General features: G+C 58.1%; 2 protein-coding genes across 2 annotated transcripts in view; one reads left to right on the top strand and one right to left on the bottom strand.

The window, feature by feature from the left end:
* Window positions 1-429, top strand: part of STX8 (syntaxin 8) — a 293,197-nt gene extending 292,768 nt beyond the window's left edge. The window contains exon 8 of the mRNA XM_075560921.1: window positions 254-429. Within this exon, the coding sequence (XP_075417036.1) occupies window positions 254-321 (68 nt within the window). The 3' untranslated portion in view covers window positions 322-429. The remainder of the gene's footprint in view (window positions 1-253) is intronic.
* Window positions 430-7,039: 6,610 nt separating this feature from the next.
* Window positions 7,040-27,612, bottom strand: part of NTN1 (netrin 1) — a 213,657-nt gene continuing 193,084 nt past the window's right edge. Inside the window, exons 6-7 of the mRNA XM_075560918.1 lie at window positions 19,256-19,330; window positions 7,040-10,759 (exon numbers count right to left, since the gene is read on the bottom strand). Coding sequence (XP_075417033.1) covers window positions 10,431-10,759; window positions 19,256-19,330 — 404 coding nt within the window. The 3' untranslated portion in view covers window positions 7,040-10,430. The remainder of the gene's footprint in view (window positions 10,760-19,255; window positions 19,331-27,612) is intronic.

Here is a 27,612-nt window from a genome sequence, read left to right as displayed (position 1 = left end):
CTTGGAGGGGTTGGGCTGTTTCCACCTTCCCGGGAGCCCCTCCCTTCTCCACCAGCAGCCCGCAAAGCCAGGGGCAAGAGGCAGCCGCTGACCCCGGCTCCCCTCCCGCATCTGCCCCTCTTCCCAGAAGACTGTCCTCAGAGGGAGTGGGCATGGGGACAGCTGGGCCACCCTCCTCACATACACACACATAAGACAAGGGCGGGCTTCTGGGTAGGAATCCTTCAAGGGATGTTTTCTGCTTGTCTTCTAGGGATGGTCATGGTGATATTGCTGCTGCTGGTGGCCATTGTGGTCGTTGGCGTCTGGCCCACCAAGTAATGGCAGAAAAGGTACCCCCAGCAGTGACACCCACCGGCGTCCGATGAAGGCCCAGCACCCTCCTGCTACATGGACGCTGCCCTCAATAAACACCCTCCGTGCTCCAAACTCTCACGTGCGTTGCTTCAGAAATGGGGGATTAGGCCAGGTGTGCTGGCCCTTTGGGGTTCCCCCTTGACGGTTGGGGGATGTCACCTGGTCAGGGCCATAGAGGACAGGTCGTCCTGTGGGTTCTGAACAGGGGACCTCCAGCATCTGGTCTGCCTGAGGAAGTGCTTGTCCCAGGCCACTGGGGGTCAGGCAGAGGGCACAGCCAGAAGAGGGCGTGGGGAAGGGGTGACCGGAAGTGACCTGCCTGGGCATGCAGCCGCATACCAGGGAGCCCCCAGAGTGCTGGCTCTCCTTCAGGGGGGCTTGCAGCTACTGCTCAGGACACCTGGGCTCTGCTTTGGGGACCGCCTGCAGACCCCGGAGAACAATCTTTCCCAATTCCTCCATGACGGTGAGCCCTTATTTTCCAAGGTGGGTGGGTGGGCGAGGGTTACCAGCAGGCCAGCCATCCTGGGGCTTGGAGTCTGGAGACCAATGGTGTCTTTATTTAACTCCCGAACTTGGGGGTGGTGGTGGTGGTATGTGTAGAGTGAGCGCTGAGGGAGAATGGGAGTCTCCAACAGGCCACGCTGGGGAGAATGAGTTGCAGTTAATGGTGGGCAGCTTCCAAAGGTCAGGCTTCCATAGATCCCACCCTCCAGGCAAAGGAGAGGAAGCCCCACTGTTGACTCTGCAGATACTCAGTCCCCTCCGAAGTGCCTGCTCGCAGAGACAGCCACCAGGAGGAGAGTGGCCCAGCCTGGTGTAACGTTCTGGGCCCTTGAGCCCGTTGGGCCTGAGACTCTAGGTGTGCTGGGGAGAGCTGTGCCTGGCTGCCGTCAGAGGGCAGGGACCCTGCCCCCCTCAGCTTGGGGTGTTGGAAGCCGGGGGCCTCAGGGGCACTGTTCTCCCAGAGAGTGGTGGGATTGTCCAGCCCCACCTGCCTCTCAGCCGCCCGCTTCCATCTGCTGGTGACCTAGCACGTGGGTCAGGGTGCAGGCCCCGAGGCAGACCTGCCTACTTCTCCCCATGGCCCTGACCCTGTCAGCCATGGCACCCCGCACCCCAGCACCGCATGTGCACACAGGTCCTCATTCAGAGCCCAAGCCGGAGGGCTAGCCACCCTCTGCAGAGCCACAGCCTCTGGAGCGGCGGGAGGGGGGTTGTCAGAGGTCTCCAGCACTGCTGCTCACGGCCAGTGCTAGCGCCAGCCACGGCCCTGCAGTGCCCAGAGGCAGAGAGCCAGGCGTGTGTGTGGGGAGGGGAGGTGGGCCGGGAGGGGAGAGGGGACATGGCCCCAGGGACCACCACACCACTTGCAGTGAGGGGACTCCCTCGGAGTGAGGTGTCTGCTGCTTCTCATCTAGAACACAGGTAAGAATTGCGAAGAACAAAGAACTCAACGTCGACCCATGACCACACGGGACACGACACATCCTTCAAGAAAAATGAAGGAGCCGGCAGGACACCTCCACCCAGGGGAGCCTGGAGGGCGCCGTGCAGACGTTAGTCACCCGAGGACAAGTATTCTTTCAGACCACCACTGGTCAAAGTCAAGGCAATGTGCGCACAATAAAAGAAGCCTTCTCTGATGGCTATCCGGCGGTGGGCGGGGGGGGGGGGGGGGGGGGGGGGGGGGGGAGGTTACAGGTAGACAAGTGGTAGCTTGGGTAAAGGCGGGGAGGCAGCGGTTTTATTAAAGAGGGGGATTGTGAAGAGTGGGTGAGTAAACACATTTCAGCACTTGGCCCCTCACGTGGCCTGAGTGAGGGAAAGAATTCTTGCACTAGCACAAGTGTGAAGACTCCCTGAGTGTGAACTCCCAGGCACTCTGTGACTCCAGAGTACAGGGGTTCTAGGACAGCAGGCACTCTTGTGAAGGCAGACAGTGAGGCCGGGCAGAGAAGGCTGGGTCTGGGGGGTTTAGCTGGAAACCCACTGCAGGGCTCTGGGAGCAGGTTTCCCAGGCCACTTCAGCCCCCGGGGGAGGCAAAGGGAGGGGCACCGCCCTGTTGGGATCTGGTGGTGGAGGCAGGCTGTTGGAGACAGGAGCCATGGGCTTAGGGACAGTCCCAGGCCCCAGGATGCGTTTCCCTGTCGGGCGGGGTGGTTGCCACTAGATCGCCTGTTGGAGAGACAAGAATCTGCAGGGCCGCCTCTGCGTTTTGTCACGGGGATGGGCGGCAGTGACTGGTACTCCCCCAGCTCGGGGCTCCCGGGAGGCGGCACGGAGGGTCTGTTTGACTTTCTCACCTCCTCTTGACTTGCTCAGCACGGAGCCCCGGCAACTCCGGAGTGTCTTTGAGCCAGAGCCCCGGCGTCTTTGGCCCCTGGCCCACCAAGGCCCTTTCAGCCACAACACTGAGCCCGTGTCTGCACACAACGGCCTCTGTTCCTGGGCCCTGAATGCGCTGCAGGCTCGGCCCCCTCGATCCTAGCTGTGTGACCCGGGACACGTTACTGCCCCGTTCTGATCCCACAGACAAGCAGATGGGGAACTGCCGCAAGGCCCCAGGGCGGAAGCCCTAGGGGGCTTCGCTTGGAAGGGCAGCTGCAAGTGCTTGGGGCAGGGCACAGTCAGGGATCTGTTTCTCCAGACCCCTCTTAGGTTAAGGTGGCACTGCCAGCTTGGTTTGGCCAGGCCTGGCCTTCCCCCCTGAGGTGGAAGTCCCAGGTGGCCTACCGTGCTCACCTTCAGTCCTCAAGTCAACGACAGAGGCAAGACAGGGCCTCTGAGGGTCCCCTGCTTTTTTTACCCTAATGAAAATGCGCTGAATTAAAGTAACAGTGTAAGTACTGTTTAACTTAGCTGATTATTAATGATAAACATTTTGAGTCTGGAGACCATACAAAGAAATACCAATACCTGGGTACAGCTGGTGCTTTTTATTCCATTTAAACTTCGTGCTCACTCATAAACTAACTAAACCTTCGCTCTCCTTAGAGCTGTTCCAGGGCCCACCCCCACCCCGGGGCCTGGCCTGGACTCAGTCTCCCACTAGCCAGCAGTTCTTCAATGAGAAAGATGCTTCTGGCTTCTTTCCCCTGCTGCCCATCCTGAACTTCTCTTCCAGAGTGTTCCTCGCTGCTGAGGCTCAGCTGCCCTTTCCACGCTTCCTGGGCGGAACACAGAACCAGTGGAACCCCCAGGACTAGGGCCCTTAGCGCCGTTCAGGCCTGGACACAAACACCCTTGTGGCTCAGTGTTCAGACACACAAAATGCCAGGTCTCTGAGGAAGGCACACATACACACACACATCCGCCCAGCTGACCATCGGGGATCCAAAGGACAGCATTGATCCCAGGACAAAATCCAGCCCCGTTAGGAAAGGAGACAAGGAGTAGGATCAGGGGTGAAGACAGTGGGATCGGAATGAGGCAGTGGATCAGGGGTGGAGGCAATGGATTAGGGGTGGAGGCAGTGGGATTGGGTGGAGGCAGTGGATCAGGGGGTGCACCGGGGACTGCAGTGAGTGAGACACAGGTGCATGAACTATTGAATGTGAGGCTGGTGATCTGCTCCGACAGCCTTCTACCAATTACAATAAAAGTTCAAGGCAAAACCCTGCCGGGTCTCCCCCAGCTCGGCAGCCAGAGAGCCTGCAGGTCATACCAAAGGATGCTTTTCTCCTCTGGAAACCGTTCCTTTGCTTGTGTTTAAATTTAATACTTTTATTGGGGGCTCTTACATCTCTTATCACAATCCAGACATTCATCCAGGGTGTCAAGCACATTAGCACATATGCCACCATCATTTTCAAAGCATTCCCTTCCCACTTGAGCACCTGATATCAGCTCCCCATGTCTTCCCCTTCCCTCGCCTGCACCCCCCGCATGAACCCTTGATAAGTTATCAATTATTATTTTCATATCTTACATCATCTTCCATTGCCGCTCACCCACTTTTCCATTATTGATCCCCCTGGGAGGGGGTTATGGACTGATCCTTGTGATGGATTCCCCTTTCTCCCCCTACCTTCCCCTTATCCTCCTGGTATCTCTACTCTCCTTGTTGGCCCTGAGGGGTTTATCTGTCCTGGATTCCGTGTTGCGGGCTCTTATCTGTAGCAGAGTGCATGCTCTGTTCTAATCACTTCCTGCTGCTTCAGGTCTGGTGTCTCCCTGTGAGCTTCCGACCAGGTGTCCCCTCTCAGCTAGCCGCACTGTCGACTGGGCGCTGCTGCAGTTAAGTACTTACTGTCACACGATGTCAGGCTCACTCTGCAGCCCCGCGGAGGTCCCAGCCCTACAGACTCTCTTCCTCTCTCGCCTGGTTTCTCTTGGGGTGTTTCTTACATGCATTTTTTTTTTTTTTTAGCCTGGGAAGAAATGCCTCGTCCACAGAATCTGAAGCCTAGAGGTGCTTCTTCCCTGGGGGTGGGGGGTCGGAACAGGGATGGTTCATCCATGGTCTCTGGGAAGCTAAGAGGAGCTGCAGTGGGTGGCTGTCCATGGGTGTGAGCACCCAGAGCAGGAGAGCCCCCCCACCACCCACCCTCCACCCCGTTTGGGGTTGGGGATGTCAGTCTCCCAGGAGACAAGGAAAAAGAGCACCTTAGAGCACAGCTGTTGGCAACGGACATTCTGATGCCCGAGTCTGATCAACAGTGCTTGTCCCCTGGCCCGGGCACAGCGGGTGGGGGCTGGCTGTGCTGAGTCCCAAGGAAGCAGGGCGCCCTCAGGCAGAGAGGGCAGAAGACATCTCCATTTTGAGTGGAATGATGCAAACTTTGAGGCAAACTGCCAAGCCCCAGGCTCACAGGGGGCCTTCAACTAAGCACATGCTCCCACCGGGCGGGAGCCAGCCCTGGGGAAAGTCCCCTCCTTGGCCCCCGTGTCCACTGAGCCCTCCACCCAGTGTCCTCCTTACCTGCCACACGAGCTGCCAGGCGTGGCATTCTGGCCCTGACACCAAGACCACACATGTCCTGAGTGGCCTCAGATGTCACACCTGGCTCTCTGTGCACAGCCCCCATTCCTCGGAGCCCAAGCCTGGCAAGGGGCTGGTTAGACCCATTTCTTCCAGAGGGCGGTGGCTCGAGGCGCTTCCGGTCGGCCCTCCAGGCTGCAGGGCGAGGGCCATCCAGAGATCCCCCCCACCCAGGTCCAGCTGAATCCAAACGGCCAGGGGCCGACCATGACCAGGGCCGAGGCTGGTCTCCAAACAACTGGATGCGGAAGTGCCAGCTTCCTGGGGATAGCCGGCCCCTCTTGCCTGGCGCAGTGTGTGCCTAATGACGGCATCGTTTATTTAATATGGAGATCGCCCCCGTGCAGATGTTTAAATATAGCTGCTCCAATGCAGTGAGCTCAGCTCCTGGGGCTGCGTGGCACGGTGACTCCCAGCCCCGGCGCTCTCCACGAGGCTGCAGCAATGGCCCGAAGAAGAAGAAAAGCCCAGGCCACCCTGGCCCGCTCTCATCAGCTGCTTCTCTGTCCTCCCCCCCCCCACCCCCCCGCACCTCGGGTGTCTGCTTTGAAGTCTAACTGGTGTGGACAGAGGGAAACTGGGCGTGTGAGAGGCGTTTGAAAATCCCTGTCTGTGGGTTCTGAACCTCCAGGCACAGTCCCATCCTTGCTGCCTGGGGGTTGTGTATGTGTGTGTGGGGGGGGTGGGGTGGGGCTCGTGTCACTCTTCCCTGCATCCCCCCGCCCTCAGGAGTGGCGAGGAGAGTGACCCCAGGAGCAGCGAGGAGAGTGACCCCAGGAGCGAGGAGAGTGACCCCAGGAGCGGCGAGGAGAGTGACCCCAGGAGCGAGGAGAGTGACCCCAGGAGCAAGGAGAGTGACCCCAGGAGCGAGGAGAGTGACCCCAGGAGCGGCGAGGAGAGTGACCCCAGGAGCGAGGAGAGTGACCCCAGGAGCGGCGAGGAGAGTGACCCCAGGAGCGGCGAGGAGAGTGACCCCAGGAGCGAGGAGAGTGACCCCAGGAGCGAGGAGAGTGACCCCAGGAGCGAGGAGAGTGACCCCAGGAGCGGCGAGGAGAGTGACCCCAGGAGCGGCGAGGAGAGTGACCCCAGGAGCGGCGAGGAGAGTGACCCCAGGAGCGGCGAGGAGAGTGACCCCAGGAGCGGCGAGGAGAGTGACCCCAGGAGCGGCGAGGAGAGTGACCCCAGGAGCGGCGAGGAGAGTTCCTGAGGTCGTCCCTTGGGGAATGAAAAATAAAACCAAACCACTCACTGCCTTGGAGTTGATTTTAGCTCGGGGACCGTTAGGGCTGGGCAGAACGGCCCCTGTGGGGTTCTGAGACTGTAACTCTTCAGGAGAGCAGAGCCTCATTGTTCTCCAGAGGGACGGCTGCTGGGGTCGAACTGCCCACCTCAAGGTTAGCAGCCCAGCGTGTAACCCACTCCGCCACCAGGGCTTCTAAGTGACATACAGATGGTCCCGAAGGAGCGCCTTGTAGTTTCAGATCTCAGCACCCCTTAGGGCTTCCCAGCAAACCCCCTTGCGCTGCCTTCCTTGGGGCAAGTTAGGGCTCTGTATACTGACTGGACTCTGCATCACGCTGGGAATTCCTAGGTCAAAAGCCACATTCCTTAAGCCACCTGAAAGCTCCTCCTCTTCCTCCTCCCTTCCCACCACCCAGAGCCCAGGCCACCAAGAAAGACCCGGGGTCAGAGAACAGTGTACACGAGTTTATTGAACTGATATCTGAATTTAGTTCTACCATGTGGGGCCCACGTTACAAACTCCATCTGGGTCCATTACGACTCTAGCCAAAAACCGAAAAGAAAGAAAAGGAAGAAGAAAAAAAAAGGGGGAGCGGGTAGAGAAACTTTAAAAGAAAATGGACAACTTTTCCCATGTCATTAAATATATTCATATATAATAACCATAATATATTAGTATGCATTGGGGAGGAACACTGACCCAAACAATATGTCATGGTCACAGCTAAACATTTACAATTCTGAGGGGCTGGAAATCGGAGCCGTGGGTGGGTGGAAGTGCATCTGGGAGCAGGGACTGGGAAGAAGTGTCTGGCATGGTATCCCCGCCAGCAGACACATGACATGGCTGGGGCTCATGGGCTGGCCTGTCCAGGAGTCTTGTCGGCCCATTGAACCAGGGATGAGTCTAGTCTGACCACTCTTAGGCCTGGAGAGGAGGGGAGGGCTCCCCTTGGATGTTGAGACCCCAACATTCTTCCTGTTTCCTGGAGGGACCATTTCCCTACCTGTTGGAGTCTTTTCTTGATTTCAGTCTCCTTGCAACTTGGGGTGAACCCAACGAAGCTTATCTGGAGGCAGGGTTCTAGGAGGTCATCGGTGTTGACAGCAGATGTTGGGGACCCCGAGGATACTGCCTCCCACACAGCTGTCTCAAGACAGAGGACTCAACCTGCCAGTGGGCCCAGGACTCCTCCCTCCCCCAATGTCTTCCTTGAGTCAGGCAGGGGAGGGCTCGAGGCCCCCTTCACCTCAGCTCAAGTCCACCACGAGGCTGTAAGTAAAGTTGTCAAGGCCACTAGACCACCCAGCAGATCAGAAGAAAGGGCAACTGGGGTTTGTTTTTGTTTTTTAAGAAGACTAGTCTGGTACGTTTTTTCTTCAAACACCTACATAGCACAATTCTGGTTAATACACTCTGCAAAATCAAAACCTAGTCCCGTTTTACATCCCTCCCTAACTGTACAAACCGGAACTCCTCCTGGGGGCGGGGCTGGGGGCGGAGCACTGACCTGGGGACAGGGTCTCCCACTGAGGGTGAGGGGCTGCCTCCCAGGAGGGCTTGGCTCTGGCTGGGCACTGAATTAGGGACGGCAATCTGTGAAGTTCCAGGTGGTGGCCTCATCCCCTACCTGGCTGCTGGGGCCACTTGGCACCTCCCTTTTCTTTCAGGGGCTGAGTCCAAGGGCAAGGCTGGAGACGGGAGGGATTTGAACCAGGTACCAAGTTGTTAAGAGGCTACTGGCTGTGGAGCAGAGCAAGCTCCTCACTGACCCCATGGCGGAGGGTGGGAAGCGGCCCAGGAACCAACGCACACAGCCCCTATAGGGCGGGGTAGGATTGCCCCCTTGGGTTTCTCAGGCTGTGAACCTTTAGGGGAGTGGATGCCCTGGTCTCCCTCCCTCCTAGCAGCTGATGGTTTCGGGCTGCAGACCTTGAGGTTATCAGCTCAATGTGTGACCCACCATGCCACCAGAACCAACCAACCATCGTGGGCAGCAGAAGGGGGCACTCAGTTGGAGAGAGCCCCCCTCCCCCCACTCTCCTAGTCTCAAGGACCTGAGGACCCCTTTGAAGCCTCTCTCCCTGCACCTGAAGGTAGGCTCCTCCAGTCTGATGGTGGGATCTCCCCCCCCACACACACACATAGCCACCCCCAGTGGACCCTTTCCTCTGATGCCTCCTGGGGGCCACCAGGCACTGCCTTCCTGTGCTCAGCCAGCCAGCCTGTGTTGTCCTTGGGCGAGCCTATAACCTGCTTCACCACAGCCCCTGCGTGCCTCCCCCAGCCAGAGGCCAGAGTCAGAGGGGCAGTAACCAGGGCCAGTGTCTACCAAGAGATCCACCAGGTGAGAGTCTGGCTCTGGGGTCTGGACTCCATGTGACCGTGGACATGTGGTGACAACGAGGGGAGCATCCTGTCCCTTGGGGCTGTCGCGAGGCTGGGAGATCATGTGCACGCGAGCGGGTATTCAGTGAACGGCAGCGGCGTTGGGGGGGGGGCAGGGGCCTCGCGGAGGGGCTGGCCGAGTTCCCCTCCCGGCCTGACACCTTTGAACAAGCAGGCTCACTCAGGAAAATGAAACCAATTTCCTGACTGTGAGGGGAGCCAGGCTTCCAATTCAGCGCTGGGTGGGGAGCCGGCCAGCAGGCTGGGGAGGCAGAAGGCCCGGGGCATCAAGGCGGGGGCCCCTGTGTGAGTCATCAGGCCTAGGGCTGCCTGTTTAGGGGTGGGTAGTGTCTCTAGGAGCCTTGAAAGGGGGTCTTGGACACATCAGGAGAGGGGGTATGGGAGTCAGCAAGAGAGAGCCCAGGACAGCCCCAGGGTAGGAGTAGCTGTGCAGGCTTTCTTGGCCTAACCACCTCGATCCCTTCCCTTAGGGAGCCCAGAGTGAGGGCAGCATAGCAACACGAAGTGGTCATGGCCCCAGGAAGCCTGCTGCCCCTGCCCATGGCTCCTACCAGGTCAGCGAGCAAGCCCCTTCCTCCTCGCCAGCCCCACCCCCCCTTGCAGCCTGCATTCTGGGCCCTGCCAGCTGTTACATTGCCGAGGGGCCTGGTGGGAGCGCACGTCATTACACAAACAGTGTCACTGTGGTAAGCCAGCCAGTGCCTCCCCGTCCCCTGGAAAATGCCGTGCCTCCTCCAGCAGAAGCCCGTGGCCACCTGGCTCGCCTGCTCAGGGCTGCCCTGGGCCCGGTGCCCTCCAGGCTGCATGTCCACAGGGCCTGGCAAGCGCCAAGGACCCCCTGTTTCTCTCTGTTGTAAGACACCAACCCCCAACCTGCCTCAAGACCCCACGCAGGGAGGGCCGACTCAGCAGGTGGCAGTGGAGAGGGGGATGGGGGAGGGGCGCGTTTGAGGACTGCTTCTCAGTCCCCCAAATGCCTGCAGGATCCTCCTGGGGGGACAAGTCTGCACCTCCAGGTGCTCGTGGGAATTCTCGGAGGAAGGCACTCTGCTGTCTTCCCGATTTGGGGGTGGGAGGGCTGCTGGCCAGAGAATTCACAGTTCGTCCTCCTGTCCCCTTCTCGGAACCATGAAAGCGCCCACCCAGGCGATTCTGAGCCAGCTCCCAGAGCCCCTGCATGGGCCGCCCCCCCAGCCCTCCGGGGGCGCTCTCCCCTCTGGAAAGAGCCCCATGAGGTAGCTAAGTCTCGTCCTCATTTCTCCAGGGCCTCGCCTGCTCACACACGCGCAGGGCCAGGGGCACGCAGGGGGCGGGGGAGGGGCCAGGAGCCGCCCGCCGCCCCCTCCCCACCCCCACGGGAGAGCCGGCGCGGGCCGAGCCCCCACGTGGCTGTGGCCGTGGCCCCCGCCCGCCCGCCCGCCTGCCCTGCCGCGCCGCTAGGCCTTCTTGCACTTGCCCTTCTTCTCGCGCTGCTGGAACTTGCGCAGCCGCCGAGCCCACGTGTCCCGCCACTGGATGACCAGGCTGCTCTTGTCCGCCACGATGCCGCTCTGGTCGGGCGAGTCCTCCGCGTTGCCCAGGAGCAGGTATTTCTTGAGGGGCTTGATTTTGGGGCACTTGCAGGCGATGTCCCGCGAGCGGATCCACAGGCTCTGGTCACCCCGGCGGATGCGGCTCGTGCCCTGCTTGTACACGGAGATGATGTTCACCGTGAACTTCCACCAGTCCCCCGCCTTGTCCGCCTTCAGGATGTGGATCTGGACGGCTGTGAGGAGACACAGGCAGTGCGTGGGCTTCCGGGCTGCGCCTGGTCCCCCAGCCCCCAAGACTTCACCAGGCCCTGGGAGTAACTGCAGAGCATCAGGCGAAGCTGATCCTAGAATCCTGCCCCTCGCAGGTGCCTCCACTGTGAAGGGACTACCCAGGACTCCCAGCATCTGGGGACAAGATGCTGCCCCAGCAACTGACCACGCCCCTACCCAGGGCACATTTCCTCAGGTGTCCCCCAGACTCCTGATACCCACCACCCTCCACCCAAACTCAGCCCAACCAGTGCCCACAAGCCCAAAGTACTCCCTTCCTCTGAGGGTCACAGAGCCTCTCCCCATGTCTGGGCCTGTGCCGTCATCACCTCCCCACTCTCACTCCCAGTGCCCTGCCTGTACTTTTGTGGGAACCCCACAGAGAGGCCATGAAACCCATTCCCGGGCTCAGTCCCAGAGCGCCAGCTTACTGCAGTGCCTGGTCCCTGGGACATGCATTTCCGACACGTTCCCAGGAGCCCTCTCTGAGGACCGTTGCCCTAGTCCAACCTAGCTTATTCTGCCGGATGTTGAGAAAGACAACTGGAGGGGAGAGCCCTGGGCGGAGGGGAGGGACACTTGTACAAATAAATTAGTGAAGTACTGATTGAACGCAGCCAAGAAGGTTCCTGACTGCAAGACTGTCCTGAGCCCAAATCTATGTGTGTGCGTGCATGATTTTCACAGTGCCAACACTTTGGTTGGGGTGCATCTCAGGTCACCAGTGTACCATGCATGGACCCTACATGGGAGCTGCTGGTGGGGCACCCCTCCCCCCCACCTTTGCCCCATTAACCTCCATTCAAGGACAACTGGCAGCCCTCCCCTATCTCCTGGCAGAGCTCAGCAGAAGGCCTCTTGTCCCAGCTGAGCCCACCCACTATGCCCTGTCCCCTCCACCCCACTAGGTGGACGGGAGGCCAGTTTGTCCCTGCAGGTGTGGCAGGTTCCTCCACTTCCAACCAGGGCCACCACCAAGGACCAGATCACCCCCACTGGTAGCTCCCCGACTAGTGGCTCCAGGGCACATTACGCCCCCCCCCCACTCCCCGCCCTGTGCTGTCCACTCCCCGCAGGTCTCTGCCTTCCATCCTGGGCCCGCTTGCTCACGCTCGGCTCAGGATTCCAGGGAGGAGCTGGGCCCCGAGGGCCCCAGGCGACACCATCTGACTCATCCGTTCTGGGGACAGGGAAAGAGTGGGTTTTCCCATATTTTTGTTTCAGCTGTGCCTGGGCATCCTGACCTTTGCACTCTAGTCTGAGGGCTCCAAAGAATGGCTGCCATGGCAACCGTTTCCATGTTTTTGTGACCAGGAGACTCAACACTCAGTGTGAACTGGGGGGGGGTGTGCAAAAGGGGGGGGCACGGTTCCAGCCCAGGAGAAGGGGCTGGGCTGTGTGTGTTTGACTGTGCAGACCTCGGTCACCGTGGCAACCGAGTGCCCTCCACTCAGCCACAGGGAGTCCCCCATGCCCCACCCCCACTCCCTTGTCCCTGAGCGCCCTGGCTTCCTCTCCCCAGGGCTGAGCTGAATACAGAATGTGCACCCTCGGGCTGTGGCTGCCTCCCTGCTGGAGCCCTCTGCCCCAGCCACAGCATCCCCACTGCCTGCTGGCCAGATGGCGCTAGTGGAGGTTTATCCGCTGGGCACGGGGTAGGAAACTTGGAGCCACGCAGTGAGCATCCACTGGTCTGGAAGGTTCTGAGGTCTGGGCGGGGCCTTACCTCAGGCCCATAAGAAGGCAAGCTAAGGCCACAGAGAGAGCTGGCTGGCCAAGGTCTGGCCTTGCAAGTCCCCGGAGACCTACAGGAAGGTGACCTTACAGAGCAGGAACCTAGTGACCTATGGTCTTCCCCCTCCCCTCAATGGCTGCCCTGGAAAACCAGGTGGGATCCTCCCCACCACCCCAAGGCCTGCAGCCACATCATGCAGGCTTCCCCGGGCCGAGCCAGTGCAGGACTTGACACCTTGGCCCAGAGGGACCAAGAAGTGGACAGGTCAAATGGAACCGAGCACCTGGCACTTGCTTTCCTTGTGCTCCAGACCCTCCCTGAGTGGGAGCGGCCATGGTCGCTGGGCCGGAGGCCTGGCCCAGCGCAGAGGGTGGGCAGGCTCATGTGACCGTGCTGGAAGAAGTCCACAGTTGGGCTGCACTTGGCAGCACGCGGGACATTACACAGCCCACCAAGTATGAGCTGCACACGTAGTGCACGGGCCAAGTCCCCACAGTGCACACCCAGCTGAAGATATTCAGAATACACACTGGAGCGGTGACCTCAGCGGGCCTCCCTGCACACCCGGGAGGGGCCGGCGGCAGCCTAGCAGGCTCGTGGCCAGGGCCGTCGCCACCTTGGACCATCCCGTTTGGCTCTGAGCCGGCAGCAACTAGGGTCTCAGCCTACAAGGAGCCTGGGGCCCCGCCAGCCTAGATGTTGCTCTTGCATTGCCCAGCCCAGGGCTGGGCGCGTGGGGCTGTGGCAGCTGGGCCCCATCCTGTGACCCCAGCCACCCCTCCAGAGCAGGCCTCACGCGCACCCACACAACTGAAACGATCCCCCCTTCCTGCCAATTTATCTCAGCTCTGAGGACACCGGAATCCCCCACTACTGCTCCACCCAGCTGCCTGAGTGCCACACTTTGGGCCACATCTCCAGGCATCTGGCCACCCACCAAGGGTCCTCAGTCCTGTCCCCACCCAAGCATCCTGGTGCTAGGGATACTATCAGGCCACCACGCGCAACCTGAAAAGTAGGAAGCCCCAGTTCACAGCCGGGCGGTCTCAAACTCCAACTCCACGGCCATCAAGTCGATGCCGACTCAACGTGACCCTACAGGACAGGGCAGAACGGCTCTCGGATTTCTGAAACCAACTCTTTATAGGAACAGAACCCCCCTCCTCTATGCCTATCCCCCGTCTTCCTCCCCAGCCGGGGTGTGGGCACCTCCAAAAGGAGGCTTGCCACCTCCCACCCCTCTCCAGCCCCAGGAGTCCCAAGAGCCTGGTGCCTTCCAGAGCCTGGCATTGCCACCCCCGTGGCAGTGGCTTGATGTGGACTGACAGCCCGGCATGGGTCTGCGGGGCTCCTGTTGGGAGTGAAGTGCCTGTCTGGGCCAGGTTGGGTTCTAGGGAGCTACTTAGTCCGTGGGGCCCCCGATGTGCTCACTCATGGCCTGTGGGCTGAGAGCCACCTGCTGGGGGCTCTGGGCAGGGCTGGGGCTCAGGCTGATGGGAGAGGAGGGGTGCGGAACTCTGCCTCCCCGCCAGCCCAGCTCGAAACCTTCCTGGATTGGTGAGCTGCTCAGAATGCCTCCCCCACAACCCCCCCAAAAAGGGCTTGGGGGTGGTCAGTCACCGCCCACAACCCAGCCATACCTCCCTCTTGGGCCTTGGGCGTGTCCAGCTCGGGAAGGCCTGCCACCTACCAGGCTCGAGGACAGTGGCCACGACTCCATGTGGGGAAGGAGGCTGAACTCGCAGTGGCCAGTCATCAAACCCACGCAGCCCCGTCAACCTTCCGGCACCAAGGGGGGCCACGTGCTTCATCCGCTTTCATCAAATGCAGCTCGGCCACGTGCCCCTCAGCCCACGAAGGTAAGAGGCTGCTTGCCAGGCTGACTTCTGCCTCCGGGAGCATGTGAACAGGGTGCCAGGGGGTGCTGGGTGAGGGCATGAGGCAGGTGCTGGCAGAGGCAGGGGGTACAGGGCAGTTGAGGGGTCCTGGGCGGCCCAGGCCAGGTGGCCCTCTCAACCCTTCTGGTTGTCATTGGTGGGGTGGTGAGTGGAGCTCACTGGGAACAGACCGATCCACCAGCCATGGCCTCCTACACCCAGACGTCCTCGGGGATTGGGCTGCCACTTCCTGCTCTGCACCCCTATACCACACCTTGCCTGAGATCTTGGGAAGAGGGTACCCCAAACTTATTAGGGCTGCCAGTGGTCCCCCTCTTCATCTAGTGAAGTAATGATGTGTTCTCCTCTGACCAATGTAGTTCTGCCTCAGTTTCCCCTGCTGGAAGGGGGAAAGGTGCTTGAGGCCCTCAGTTTGACTTGGCTTGGTCCCTGCTCCTCAGGCTCTAGGGAAGAAGAGAGCAAAGGGCCCCCACCCTTTTGGTCACCAGGCTCAAGTTTGGTGGGAGAGGGCATTCGACCTTGCCCTAGCTAGGGTGCACTTATCAAGGGGAAAGGGGCTGTCCCCACTCCCTTTCCCAGGTGAGCCCACCTGATTTTGAGTCCACTGCTCTGTCCTGACCTTGAGGTGGCTGCCCAGACTGGGGGCACGGGATGGATGCCCGAGGGCCTGGCACAAACCATGACCTGGTCGGGGCTGGAAGGTTGGTGGTGCAGGGCCAACTGGCCTCCTAGCCACAGAAAGGACAGGGTGGAACTTGCTGGGTACAGGGAGGGCCTACCGAGAAATATTCCCCTAGACCAGGGCCCTTGGTACTAACAGGGCCAGCCTCTCTACACGGGCTCAAGCCAGCCCCTGCCCCTTGGGTCCTCCAGGGCTTGGCATCAGGGCGGCACATTCACAACCCTGGTGCAGAGGGAGCCACCACCTGCCTGTTTGTTTGCCACGCTGTGGTGGCTCACGTGTTGCCATGCTGCTGGCATTTCGAATACCAGGAGGGTCATCTGGGGTGGACAGGTTTCAGCAGAGCTTCCAGGACAGAGATGAGGAAGAAAGGCCTGGAGATCTACTTCACAACAGGGCCAATGGACCCCTGTGGGTCACACGGAACACTGTCCCAGAGAGTGCTGGAGGGGGAGGGCTCCCTAGATTGGATCTAAAACTCACTGCCACCGAGCCTGTTCTGACTGTCAGCCACCCTATAGGACAGGCCAGAACTTCCCTTGCGGGTTTCCAAGACCATAACTCTTGACAGGACTAGAAAGCCCCGTCTAGCTCCCAAGGAGCGGCTGGTAGTTTCAAACTGCTGACCCTGTGGTTCTCAGCCCAGGCTGGCAGGCATTCAAAACACACAGTGGCTGTCACCGTAGGCTTGAGGGCACCAGTGATGGTGAGGATGGGTGCTCCTGGGGTCGCCCTGAGTCAGCCACGTCAAAGGCAAACCAGACAGGGGACCCCTCGCCAAACAGCCCTGCCTATGACCTCACCCCAAGGCCTCCACTGCAGGAGAGCTAAGCAGACCCCTCTCCGCGCCCTGCGGAATGTGCAGGACAGCAGTCCCAGCCAGCTGGGAGCCCAGCCTGCTCCCGCGGCACGCACCCGCAACATGCGACGCACCTCTGAGCACTGCCCAGCTGGCCCTAAACAGCAAATCACCCTCCAGGGTGAAACCTGCCTCCTCAAGGAGCCACCAGGACAGGAGCCAGGCTCTGGACCCTGGAGGGAAGAGGAGAGCCTGGGGGAGGGGAGGGGAAGTGACTGCTCACTGAGCCACACTCTCGCCCATCCGTCAGCTCAGCTCAGCTCAGGTGTGTAGAGTGAACAGGTGGCACCTGATCAGGAGGGTGCAGCCTCTCTACGCAATGGCCCATCTCCCATCTCAGCAGTGGGTCTCAGAGTGGAAGCCTAGGAACAACACTTGGGGTGCCATTGCAGAAGGTGGGGCCAGAACCCACCACGGCACCTGGTACAGCTCCTGGAAGGATAGAACCAGCTCCCAGCACCTGGTGAGGGGACAGACCCGCTCTGTGATCATGAGGCCTGGGTCCCCAGCGGCCAGGGTGGGATAGTGCTCCGGCACCTCGGGCAAGTCCCCACCCTCAGCCTCAGGTCGCCAGTGGATGGCCTCTGTGGTCCCCCAGAGCTTTCCCCACCCACCCCTCTTTCCTGAAACCAAACTGTCTCCAGCAGAAGGGAGCTGGCTGCGGAACTATGAGGGGAAGGAAGGAGCCCCTGGGGGGACAGAGATTAGGGGCAGGGCGCTGCCCAGATCCATCCCGTCCAGGGCAGGCCACTCTGGAACCCACCAGCTCACCATGTCCTGGGGAGACTTGGATGAGGCGCTGGAAGAACTTGCTGTGGAAGGGGGGGTCCCTTTGTTGGGAAGGGCTCTGCCCAGCCCTGACTTGGCACTACAGAAGCCCCGCCACAGTCCGGCTGAGCAGCAGTATTTCCTGTGGGCTCCAGCCGTCTGTGGAGCTGCAACGGGCCTCCCTGCCCAAGCCGGTGGTCACTGCATCCTGCGACCTCGGGCTGACTCACGCCCAGACAGTCCCACATCTGGGCTCCATATGGGCTTGGTACTCATGGGGGGGAGGTCACATCTGGCTGGGGAAATTGGAGGATCCCCAGGGGGCCAATGACCCCCAGGAAAGGGTCAGTGACCCCCTGAAACACCATGCCACGTGCTGCTGGCTGGTCTGCTGGGGACAATGCCCTGGGGGAGGCGGCCTCTCCAAGCCACACTGCCAGCTGGCTCCCTGGCCTTGTCTGGGGTTCTGCCAACTGCCCGACTCCTGTACGGGCCTCCCCCTGAGGGGCAACCCCCTGAGTGGCACCAGCATCTGCGCACTAACCCGCGCTCCAGAGTCACGCCCTGTCCTGCAGGCAGTTGCTTCTCCCACGGAGCGGGAAGGCTGGTGACCTGTCTAGGCCTGGGCACACGGAGGGGCCAGCCCTGGCCAGGAATAGCTACTGACCTCTAGGTCAAGAACAGGAAGGGGAGGGCGCAAAGAGGGAGGCGAGGCCGCCCTTTGCTGAGAGGCCCATGGCCCTGCGGCTCGAGGCACACAAAAGGCTCCAGTCCTGTGACCCCCTCACACCCCAGCTCCCCTTTTTCCCACCCTTGAGGGCCAGACAAGAGCTGGGAGAAGGAAGGGCCCCTCTTCCACCACTGCTGACTCCCACCATCTGCCCCCCTAGGAGTCCACAGGCTGCCACAGTCGATTCAGCTCACAGCCCCAGAGCCGGGCAGAAAGCCTGCTTTGATGGATCTTCCTGGCTGCATGGTCTGGACACACAGGTCCCTGGGCCTTTCTTCTTCAGCTGGTCTCAAACTGGCAACCTTGGGGCCAGTCAAGCACAAACCGTCAACACCACCCAGGGTCCGTCATCTGCATTAGCACCATGGCTGTCGCCATCATTCCCCCTGAGCATCACCCCCACGGCCGCTGGGCTTCCCGCCGGCCACCTTGGATCTCTCCACAAACTCCCAAGGGCATGCTCATGGAACAGTCCGGCCAACCCTAGCCTCCCACCATGACTAGCAGCCCCCTGCCTTGCATCCCACTCTGGATGAGGGGAATCTCCGTAGCCTCTCTGCTGCAGCTGACCAGGAGGCCAGGGCACCACTGTCCAGGGGAGAGTCAGGGAACTCATGTTGGAGGCAGCTGAGGGGCTTCTGGGTCAACCCAGGCTGCTCAGGCTCTCCTCCATGGTCCTGAAGTCCCAGTCCAGGGAACGTCATGTGTCTGGAACTAGAGGGTACAAGCCTCTCCCTCCAGCTGTACCTATCTGTGAGGATCCTGTAAGCATGCCAGTGGAGCGGGGGTCATGCCCAGACCAGGGCCTGAGCAGGCTGACAGCCACTGACTGGGATACCCATCTCCCACCATCCCTGCCTGCCGAAGTACCAGAGCGCACAGGGAGTGGGGTGGGAACGCTGATGGAAATCAGACTCTCGCTGAGGCCCCCAACTCCCTCTGTCGGCGGCCCCCAAAGAAGTCCACGCTGGAGTGGGCATGTGCGTACACACACACACACGCAGCCCAGCAGATCAGCTTGGGCTGGCCCAGATTGGCCCAGGAGCAAGATGGGTGTCCCTCTCAAGATCTGGGGGCCCTGGCTCTAAGACCTCACCAGCCCAGGCTCAGAGCAGGGCCAGCACCTGCTGCCCCACCCACAGCCAGGTCTTGTGGTAGCACTCCTGGAGGCCCTGCGCCTAATATTTCCTTCTCCTGGCTGTCCCCCCACTCACCGCCTCAGCACAGCTGGGGTGAGGCTGCCCCCAAGCGTGCCAAGGACAGCTCTGGGATGAGGGACTCTGGGGAGTGGGAAGGGGCATAGGACCTCACTGTGAGGAACACTGGCCCATCAAGATGTGTCCACGGGATCCTCCTCAGGCAGACCTTGCACACGGTTTCCGAGGCTGCACATCTCCATGGGAGCAGGCAGCCTCATCTTTCTCCCATGAGGCTGCTGGGGTGGGTTCAAACCGCTGGCCTTGGGGTTGGCAGTCTCATGTCTAGCCGAGGTGGCCAGCAGGGCTCGGCACAGGGGAGGAAACCGGCAGCCCCAGAGGGAAAGGGGCTGTGACGCAGTACAACAGCCCCTTGGCCACTTGTGAGCCCCTCCCACCCCAGGCTCTGAGGGCCGAGATGGAAGGGAGGAAACGGCTGACTCTGCGATCCACCCAGCTTGGTCTGGGCCAGTGTCCACAGCCCAGGCCCCCGGCCTGTGGGAGCCCCACTGACCCAGGGCCACCTGCACCCCAGCCTCGCTGTCCACTGGCCCCCTCCTGCCCTCCCGGGGCAGCGGGCCCCTCACTCACCATAGTCCTTCTTGCAGTACTTTTTCATGTTAATCTTCAGCTTCCCTTTGGAGGCCTTGCAGTAGGAATCACAGTCTGGGGGAGAGGGGGGCGGCAGAAAGCACAGACAAAAACTAATTAGGCCTCCATGAATAGCCTAGCGGGGCAGGCGGAGGCCACCTCCCTGAATACGCGCGGCCCTGATACCCCTTGGCCAGCCAGGCCGCTGCAGCCCGGGCAGGCGGCCATTCAGGGCCAGCCTGGCCTTCTAAAGAGGTGCTGGGACAAAGGGGCCCTGCCCCCCCCCGCCCCCTTGTCCCCACCCTGGGCCTGTGGGCTGCCTCAGCCTCTGGGAGAGTGGGGCGCCGGCATTGAGCCACCAGAGTTGCAGAGCAGGGCCGCACAACCCCCCTGTTCTTAAGACGCCACTGGAGCCTGAGTAAAGCCCATAGAAGCCTCATTGTCACCCCCAGCCCCGGTCTGTGTCAGGCGCTGGCTTCCCGGCGCAGAGCCTCTAGATGGGGTCAGGCCCCAACAAAAGGGGTCACGGAGGAAATTAGCAGCCCGTGAAGCATTAGAAAGCCCCTTTGGTGTCCACTCTATTGGAGTGTGCAAATAGAATGCCCTGCGGAGCGAGTTCAGTTCTAATGGGCCCTACTGCAGAGAGGCAGGCCTGCCCAGTCTCGGGCGTCCAGAGCCCAGGCTGAGCGGGCAGGATGTGCCTGGTGTCCTGGGCCTGCCCGCGATGGCACCCCAAGATGTAACCTTCCGTCCCATCTCTCCCTGCTGCACTATTGTCACCAGATCCTGTGTCCAGTGACTCTCTTGGATGCCTGACCAACTGCCCCGACCCAGTCACTTCTAAACATTGACTTGGTCACAGTCTCAGAGCCATTCTTCAGTGAGTGAGCCACCTCCAGTCTGCAGGTAAGAAGGCAGAGGCCCCCAGAAGCTACGCCACCAGCTCAGTGTGTTGTGGACAGCTAGTGCCAAGGCCGACGAAGCCTGGTGGCACAGTGGGTTGCAAACAGGTCTCCTAACTGTAAGGTTAGCAGATTGAAACCATCCGTTGCTCCAAAGGAGGAAGATGAGGCTTTCTGCTCCATAACCAGCTAAACACTTTTAAAATTTTATTTCATTCTTTTAATTTAAGACCTTTATTAGCAGGTGATTGCAGCTCATTGATTTTTTTAAAACCAAGCTGTAAACTTTTATTACAAATTAAAAATATCAACTTGACCAGATATGAAACAATTTTAAAATCTTTAAAGGCGTATGGAGAAAAACCAGGTTTAAAAAAAAAAACCACGTTTATCATGACCGAAAAGCGACGTCTTTGGGTAAAAGTAATAAAAGCCCCGTGCTGTATAGACAGACAGTTCTAGTCGGGCAGATAGCCCCAGTTATCTGGTCAAGGGGCAAAAAGGCAAGCACAGAGCGGAAGGGCTTCAGCTCTAAGCTCTCGTTCATTTCGCATTGCTGGGATTTCATATTCACTTCTTCTCCTTGGACGAGGAAGCCCTCGGATCGGCTCCTGGGGTCTCCTTGCCATCTTACAGGTTTGGGTGATCTGGGCACCCACGTGGGCAGCAAGGAGGCCCCTGTGAAATCGTGGTCTATAACCTCAGTACACTCTCTGTCTCGCTGGTCTCCCTTGTTCTCCTGCGCCCAAGTGGTCAGCACCCTCCATCCCTTCTCCCGGCACAGGAGGGTTGGAACACGGTGGGCCACACCATAAGGTGTCCGCATGTAGTGAGGTGGGGGCCGCCGCCTGCGGGCGGGGCCGGCGCTGTTGGGGCCTGGTCTTTGGCGGCATTCTCCCATCCCTCCTCCTTTCCCCCACTCTCGCTCTTCTGGGAATTCTGCTGGAAATTGCGTGGAGTGGACAGCAGGCCCCAGAGAGCCCCGGGCAGCGCCTCGGCCCCTGCTGTGGCATCCAGCCCGGTGACCGTCACGACAGCCAGGAGCAGGGAGGCCGACACCCCGGCAGCCGTGCCGTCCCCGCCACGATGGACAGAACACAGCCTGGCTGGTCCTCCCCCCACGGTCCCACGGCCAAGACTGGGTGTGTGTCTCTGTGACTAGTGAGGAGATGCAGCTAGAGAGGTGAGGAGACACACTCAGGTGACTTCCCCCATCTTGCAGGGGACACAGCCTAGGCGCAGGAGGGCCGGGGAGCCTGGTGCCCCGCCTCAAGCACAGCGTCATTAGGGAAGAAGAACCAAACTGGAGGCAACCCCATCCCTCCCAAGCCAGCATCTTGACCTGAGGGAAGGGGCTGCCTCAATTCAAGGCCAAACAGCTGCTGCCCGCTGCCTGGGGGCCCTGGGCCTCGCAGCTTCCCTGCTGCCTCCTGCTGCTGGGGGACCCTCAGTTAGGGAGCAGGCTCAGTAAACTAGGGACAAGCAGCCCCTTTCCTGCTGTCCAGGGGGCTCCCCTCCCCACCCTCTTCCCAGGGACAGTCCCGCCAGCTGACTGGCTCTGGGGGAGGGAGGGTTTGGACCACCCAGAGAGAGTGCTCTTCATTCTACTGAGGCCAAGATTGAGGGGGCAGAAGGTGAGGGGGACACAACACGCAGTTCAGCGTATCACGGTCCCTGTCCCCTCCCACCACCATCACGCCGTCATGTCCCTGCAGGCTCACAGACTATAGACTCACGGAGCAAAGCCACTGCTGGGCGGAGCCCTAGCCACGTGTAAGTCCTGGTGGTCCCGAGCTACCTGGCTGGGCTGCCCCTACGGCGATGCAGCAGAGCCCAGGGACATCCTTGCCGGACAGCCGAGTCCTCTAACTTCCCTCTTGTTGGGTGCCATCGAGTCAGTGTGGCCCTACCTGTGGACAGCAGAATGGACCACTGCCCAGTCCCCTGCCTGTCACACATGTATTATGTTGGGGTGCATGGTTGCACCCCCCGTGTCTACCCAGCTCCTCAAGCGTCTTCCTCTTTATGGCCGTGCCTCTAATTTACCCAGCATGATGTTCTTCTCCAAGGACTGGTCTTAAGCAAGAAGATCCATGTGCAAAGTACGGGAGCCAAAGTCTCCCTCTGCGCCGTCCATTCTCCTCCTCCAGAAAGCCCCATGCTCCCGGCGAGACATTGGCTCCCGCCTGTAGGAAACCCCTGGGATGGGCCTCCTCCGCAGCTCAGCCCTGCGGTCAGCCACCTGGGTCCACAGTGCGCCCGTTAGCACATTAGTCCTTCCGAGTGTTGCTACATCTCTGAGAGGGAGGTGTCTAACTCTCCACTCAAAGAGGTATTCCCAACCAGGGCTCAGACGGGCATGGGAGATACCTGCTCAGAACCAACTCTGGGCTGTGGCACAGGGAGGAGATGGCTCGGCTGGCCCACCGCACCCTCAACTCCCTGCCTCCCCTTCCCTCTCCACCCTCTGCCGGCAAAGAGCAGCATTTTTGTTGTCCTTGTCATTGAATTGACCCCCATTCACAACTGAAATACTGCCCGGTCCCACAGAATCCTCATGAGGACCAAGATGCCTATGTGCGTCCAACAGAGAGAGTTTCAACAGAAGATCACGGGACAGACCCTGTCTTCCCTGTTTTGGTGTGGAAGCTCCACTGAGACCTGGGCCCCATGGGTGGCCCTCTTGGTGTTGGAAATACCAGTGGCGCAGCAGCTTCCAGCGTGAGGGGGAACACATAGGCCAGTGCAGTGCAACAACCCGACGGATGGATGGTGGAGTCCCCTGTCCCCTGTGAGAGCTCGCCTTTCCAGAGCCAAGTCTCCACCGGGGGCAGAAAGCATCCTAGAAAGGGTGGCATCTCTTGACGGCTGCTTTGCCCTGTCCTGACAAACCACGAGTCCCTCCACGGGGGAATGCTGGCTACCCAGGGTCTGCAGCTCAGGGTCAGCTATTCCAAACAACCAGCCTCTCCACGGGAGGAAGATGAGCCTTTCTGCTCTGGTCAAGAGTCAGAGTCAGAAACCCACAGCAGCAGCCCGACCCTGTCCTGCCGGGTTGCTGTGAGCGGACTTGTCTTGACAGCAGTAAGTCTGGGTGTTCAAGTTCTGCTGTGGGCTCCAACTACTGACCTCGCGGTTAGTGGCCCAACAGGTACCCCACCATGCTGTGAGCCAGGAAGACAGAACCCCGGGGTGCTGGCACCATTGGGACAACACGCATGAAGAGGCTTGCAGGGGGAGACTGCAGTGTGCATCCATGGGGAACGTGAACAACCGGCAGGACATGGATGCAGGGACAGCTTGTGGACTCCTCGGTGTGGTTGTATTCCATACGGCTGAGGTCATGGGACAAGTGACCCTGGGTGAGAGAATCATCCTTTGAATTCCCTGCACACACACACTCTTTCTCTCTCTCTCTCTCTCTCTCTCTCTCTCTCTCTCTCTCTCTCTCTCTCTCTCTCTCTCTCACACACACACACACAGCACTGGGAGCTGGCTTCAGGTAGACACACCACAGCTTTAACTCCTTCTTCAAACTGGCTCTGAGCTTGGCAGAAACCCATGTAGCCACTCCTAGTTCTCGCTCTCCAACAGAGCTATTAAGACAATGGAAGAATGAAAATTCACAGTGATGCCAAAATGGAACTGATAGATGACCCAATGCTGGAATCTGGGAGCAATCTCCTATAATGAGAGGCAGATGGTGGCGGGGTGAGCAAAACCTGCCCAGGCTTTACCTCCAGACACAGTTCTTTGTCTGAAAGACAGAGAGATCCTGGAAGCAGAGAGACAGCTCCAGGGAGACAAGTGGGCAGGAAGTGGGTAGTGGGCAGGGAGGGAAGGGGCAGGGGAGGGAAGAGTGCAGACGGGAAGGGCCGCGGTCATGGTGCACATGTAGCTTGCATCCCTCTCTGAATCACGGAGGCAGCGCATCAGACAAGCGGGCAGTGGTCAGTGGAGAAGGGTAGAAGGCTTCTATCTCCTCCAGGAAGTAGGAGCCAATCCAGAACAGAGTCCCGGGAACCTGGAACAGGAACTGGAGCTGGGCGTGGCCCTTGCCATCCAGCTGAGATGGGCATCTAGCCATTTCTATGGTGCAAGGCCAGGCTTTTTGACTCTGAAAAGGACCACGTAGGAATTTTTTTGTTTTTGTTTTTAACTTTACGGGTCACATGGCTTCTGTCACGACTACTCAACCCCCACCCCCCGCATGGTAAATTTGAAAGCAGCCATAGACGATCCGTAACCAAATGGACGTGTCCAGTGTGTAAAAAAAAAGGCACAGCCTTGTTGCACCGAGAAGAAGCCCTCAGGAAAGACAGGGCAGGCTGCAGAGCCCTCAGGACAGTGCACACCCGGCAGCACGTGGGGGGAGAGGCGCTGACGAGACAGAACCACACTCCTGGCCATGCAACGACAGGAGGCAGTTCAGGGATGTGGCGCCATGGAAAATGGGATCAGAAACCTGGGAAATGAATGGGGGAAGCGCTCACAGAGTGTAGAGGGGATGGAAGAGAAAGCGCTAAGGCTTCAAGTCAGAAGGTGAAATAAGCAACTTCCCAAACCAACCCCCTGGACATCCCACTGATTCCAACTCCTTTTAACCCTACGGGATGGAGCAGAACTGCCCCTTTGGGGTGTGGAGACGGCCAGTCTTCACAGGAGTAGAAAGTCTCACCCCTCTCTCGGGCAGTGATGTGGGTTCCAAACACTGACCCCCGGGATGGGATGGGCAGCTTGATGTATAACCACTGCATCACCAGGGCTCCTGACAGGAGGTGAAGGGATGACTAACCATTAAGAGAGACCTGCAGCAGAGGCTAAAAAGCTTTGGGGAAAGAAGCAAAACTATAATCTCTGAGCTGAAGGCAGACCCAGGAATGCATAAGGGAAATCCAACCACTGCCACCGAGGCAGTATGACTTGTAGAGATCTCGTAGGACAGAGCAGAACTGCCCCATAGGGTCCCCAAGGGAGTGGGCTGCTGCGTCTTTCTCCCTTGGAGTAGCTGGGGAGTTCAGACTGCAGACCTTCTGGCTAGCACTTAGCCATTGTGCCACCTGGGCGCCTTTGCAGCCAGGAAGGACTAATTGAATTCATGGGTGGGGGAAATCAAGAGAACGAGACCAACACCCACATGCAGGTTGGCAAATATATAAAATACAGTATAAGGAAAAAAGTGAAAAGATTAAGAAAAACGAGCAAACCAAAAACAAGGGGCCAAGCGACCACGGAGCAGTATCTAAAACACAGGTTTCCAAAGTGGGTGCTGGAACAATCCAGGGGGGCTGCAAAGGCAGAAACCTATACTTGATCTTTAATTATGGGCTAAAGTACAAAAAATTTTAATTGTCAGGGGGATGTTGAGTTTCTTTTCCAAAAAAAGGAGTAGGCAGGACAAATAAGTTTTGATACTTATGGAATACTAGGTTTAGTGGGTGAGTGGAGGGAAGGTGGGGTGGAAAGGGGGAACCAATTACAGGGATCTATATATAACCTCCTCCCTGGAGGATGGACAACAGAAAAGTAGGTGAAGGGGGATGTCAGACAGTGTAAGATATGACAAAATAATAATAACTTATAAATTATCAAGGGTTCACGAAGGAGGGGGGAGTGTGGAAGAAGGGGAAAATAATGAGGAGCTGATACCAAGGGCTCAACAGAAAGCAAATGTTTTGAGAATGATGATGGTAACAAATGTACAAATGTGCTTGATGCAATGGATGGATGTATGGATTGTGATAAGAGTTGTAGAAGCCCCCAGTAAGATGATTTTTAAAAAAAGATTTAAAAAAATAATTATACAAATAAATTGAAAATATAAAATATTTAGAGGGGGAAAAGTTTGTGACTCAAGAATTTTATACCTAGCTAGACTATCAGACATGTGTGCAGACTGTAATTAACAAATGCAAACAAACCCAAGCTCATTGTCATTGAATCCATTCTGACTCATAGTGACCTGGTAGGACAAGACAGAACTGCTCCTGAGGTTTTCCAAGACTGTGAGTGTGCACATGTGTAAAAAGCCACATCTTTCTCCTGTGGGGTGACTGGTGCATTCAGACCACTGACTTTGTGGCTAGCAGGCCAGCGTATAACTCAGGCTCCTTATTAACAAAAGACATTCTGCAAGGGTTCAGAAAAATATCTCAACATGAATTCTTTTCAAAGGAAGTACTTAAGAATGGTTCTCAATTGGCTATTAAGTGCCTCAGAATTAGAGATACAGAGAGAAAATTCAGGATATAAATGGACTAGTGGTGAGCACTAAACTGGTGAACATACACATTTCAAAGATAGTTTTAAAATGGAATGAAAGTGGTGTTAACAAACCCAGGGACAAGGGAACAACAAGTGATCCAAAATCGGTGGTGAGGAGGGTGTAGGAGGCCTGGTTGGGCTTGATAAAGGGTAATGTAATCAAGAGGAATTACTGGAAAGTAAAAGGAAATAGAGGAAAGAACTAGGAGGCAAAGGGCATTTATGAAGGTCTAAATACAGGCATGTACATATGCATATACATATTTATATAGGAGGGAGGAGTAGATCTATGTGCATCTATTTATAGGTTTAGTATTAAGATAGCAGATGGACATTGGGCCTCCACTCAAGTACTCCCTCAATGCAAGAATACTTTGTTCCATTAAACTGGCATTCCATGATGCTCACCTTCCTGACCCAATTGCTGAAGACAAAGTGGGTGCATAAGCAAATGTGGTGAAGAAAAATGATGGTGCCCAGCTATCAAAAGATATAGCATCTGGGGTCTTAAAGGCTTGAAGGTAAACAAGCGGCCATCTAGCTCAGAAGCAACAAAGCACACATGGAAGAAGCATACCAGCCTGTGTGATCACGAGGTGTTGATGGGATCAGATATCAGGCATCAAAGAGCAAAAAATCAAATCATTGTGAATGAGGGGGAGTGTGGTGTGGGGACCCAAGACCCGTATGTAGGCAACTAGACATCCCCTTACAGAAGGAAAAGGGGAGGAGACGATCCAGTCAGGGTGCAGTGTAGCAATGATGAAACATACAACTTTCCTTTAGCTCCTAAATACGCCCCACCCCATACTATCATGATTCCAATTCTACCTTACAAATCTGGCTAGACCAGAGAATGTTCATTGGTACAACTAGGAACTGGAAACACAGGGAATCCAGGAAGGATGATCCCTTCAGGACCAGTGCTGAGAGTGGTGTTACCAGGAGGATGGGGTAAAAAGGGGGAACCGATTACAAGGATCTACATATAACTTCCTCCCTGGGGGATGGACAACAGAAAAGTGGGTGAAGGGAGATGTCAGACAGTGTAAGATATGACAAAATAATAATAATTGATTAATTATCAAGGGTTCATGAGGGAGGGCGAGCAGAGAGGAAGGGGAAAAATGAGGAGCTGATACCAAGGGCTCAAGCAGAAAGCAAATGTTTTGAGAATGATGATGGCAACCA

Source organism: Tenrec ecaudatus, chromosome 10 (genome assembly GCF_050624435.1).
Source record: "Tenrec ecaudatus isolate mTenEca1 chromosome 10, mTenEca1.hap1, whole genome shotgun sequence".
Lineage (NCBI taxonomy): Eukaryota > Metazoa > Chordata > Mammalia > Afrosoricida > Tenrecidae > Tenrec > Tenrec ecaudatus.
The sequence above is the reverse complement of the archived record's forward strand: the minus strand, read 5'-3'. Positions and strand labels throughout refer to the sequence as shown.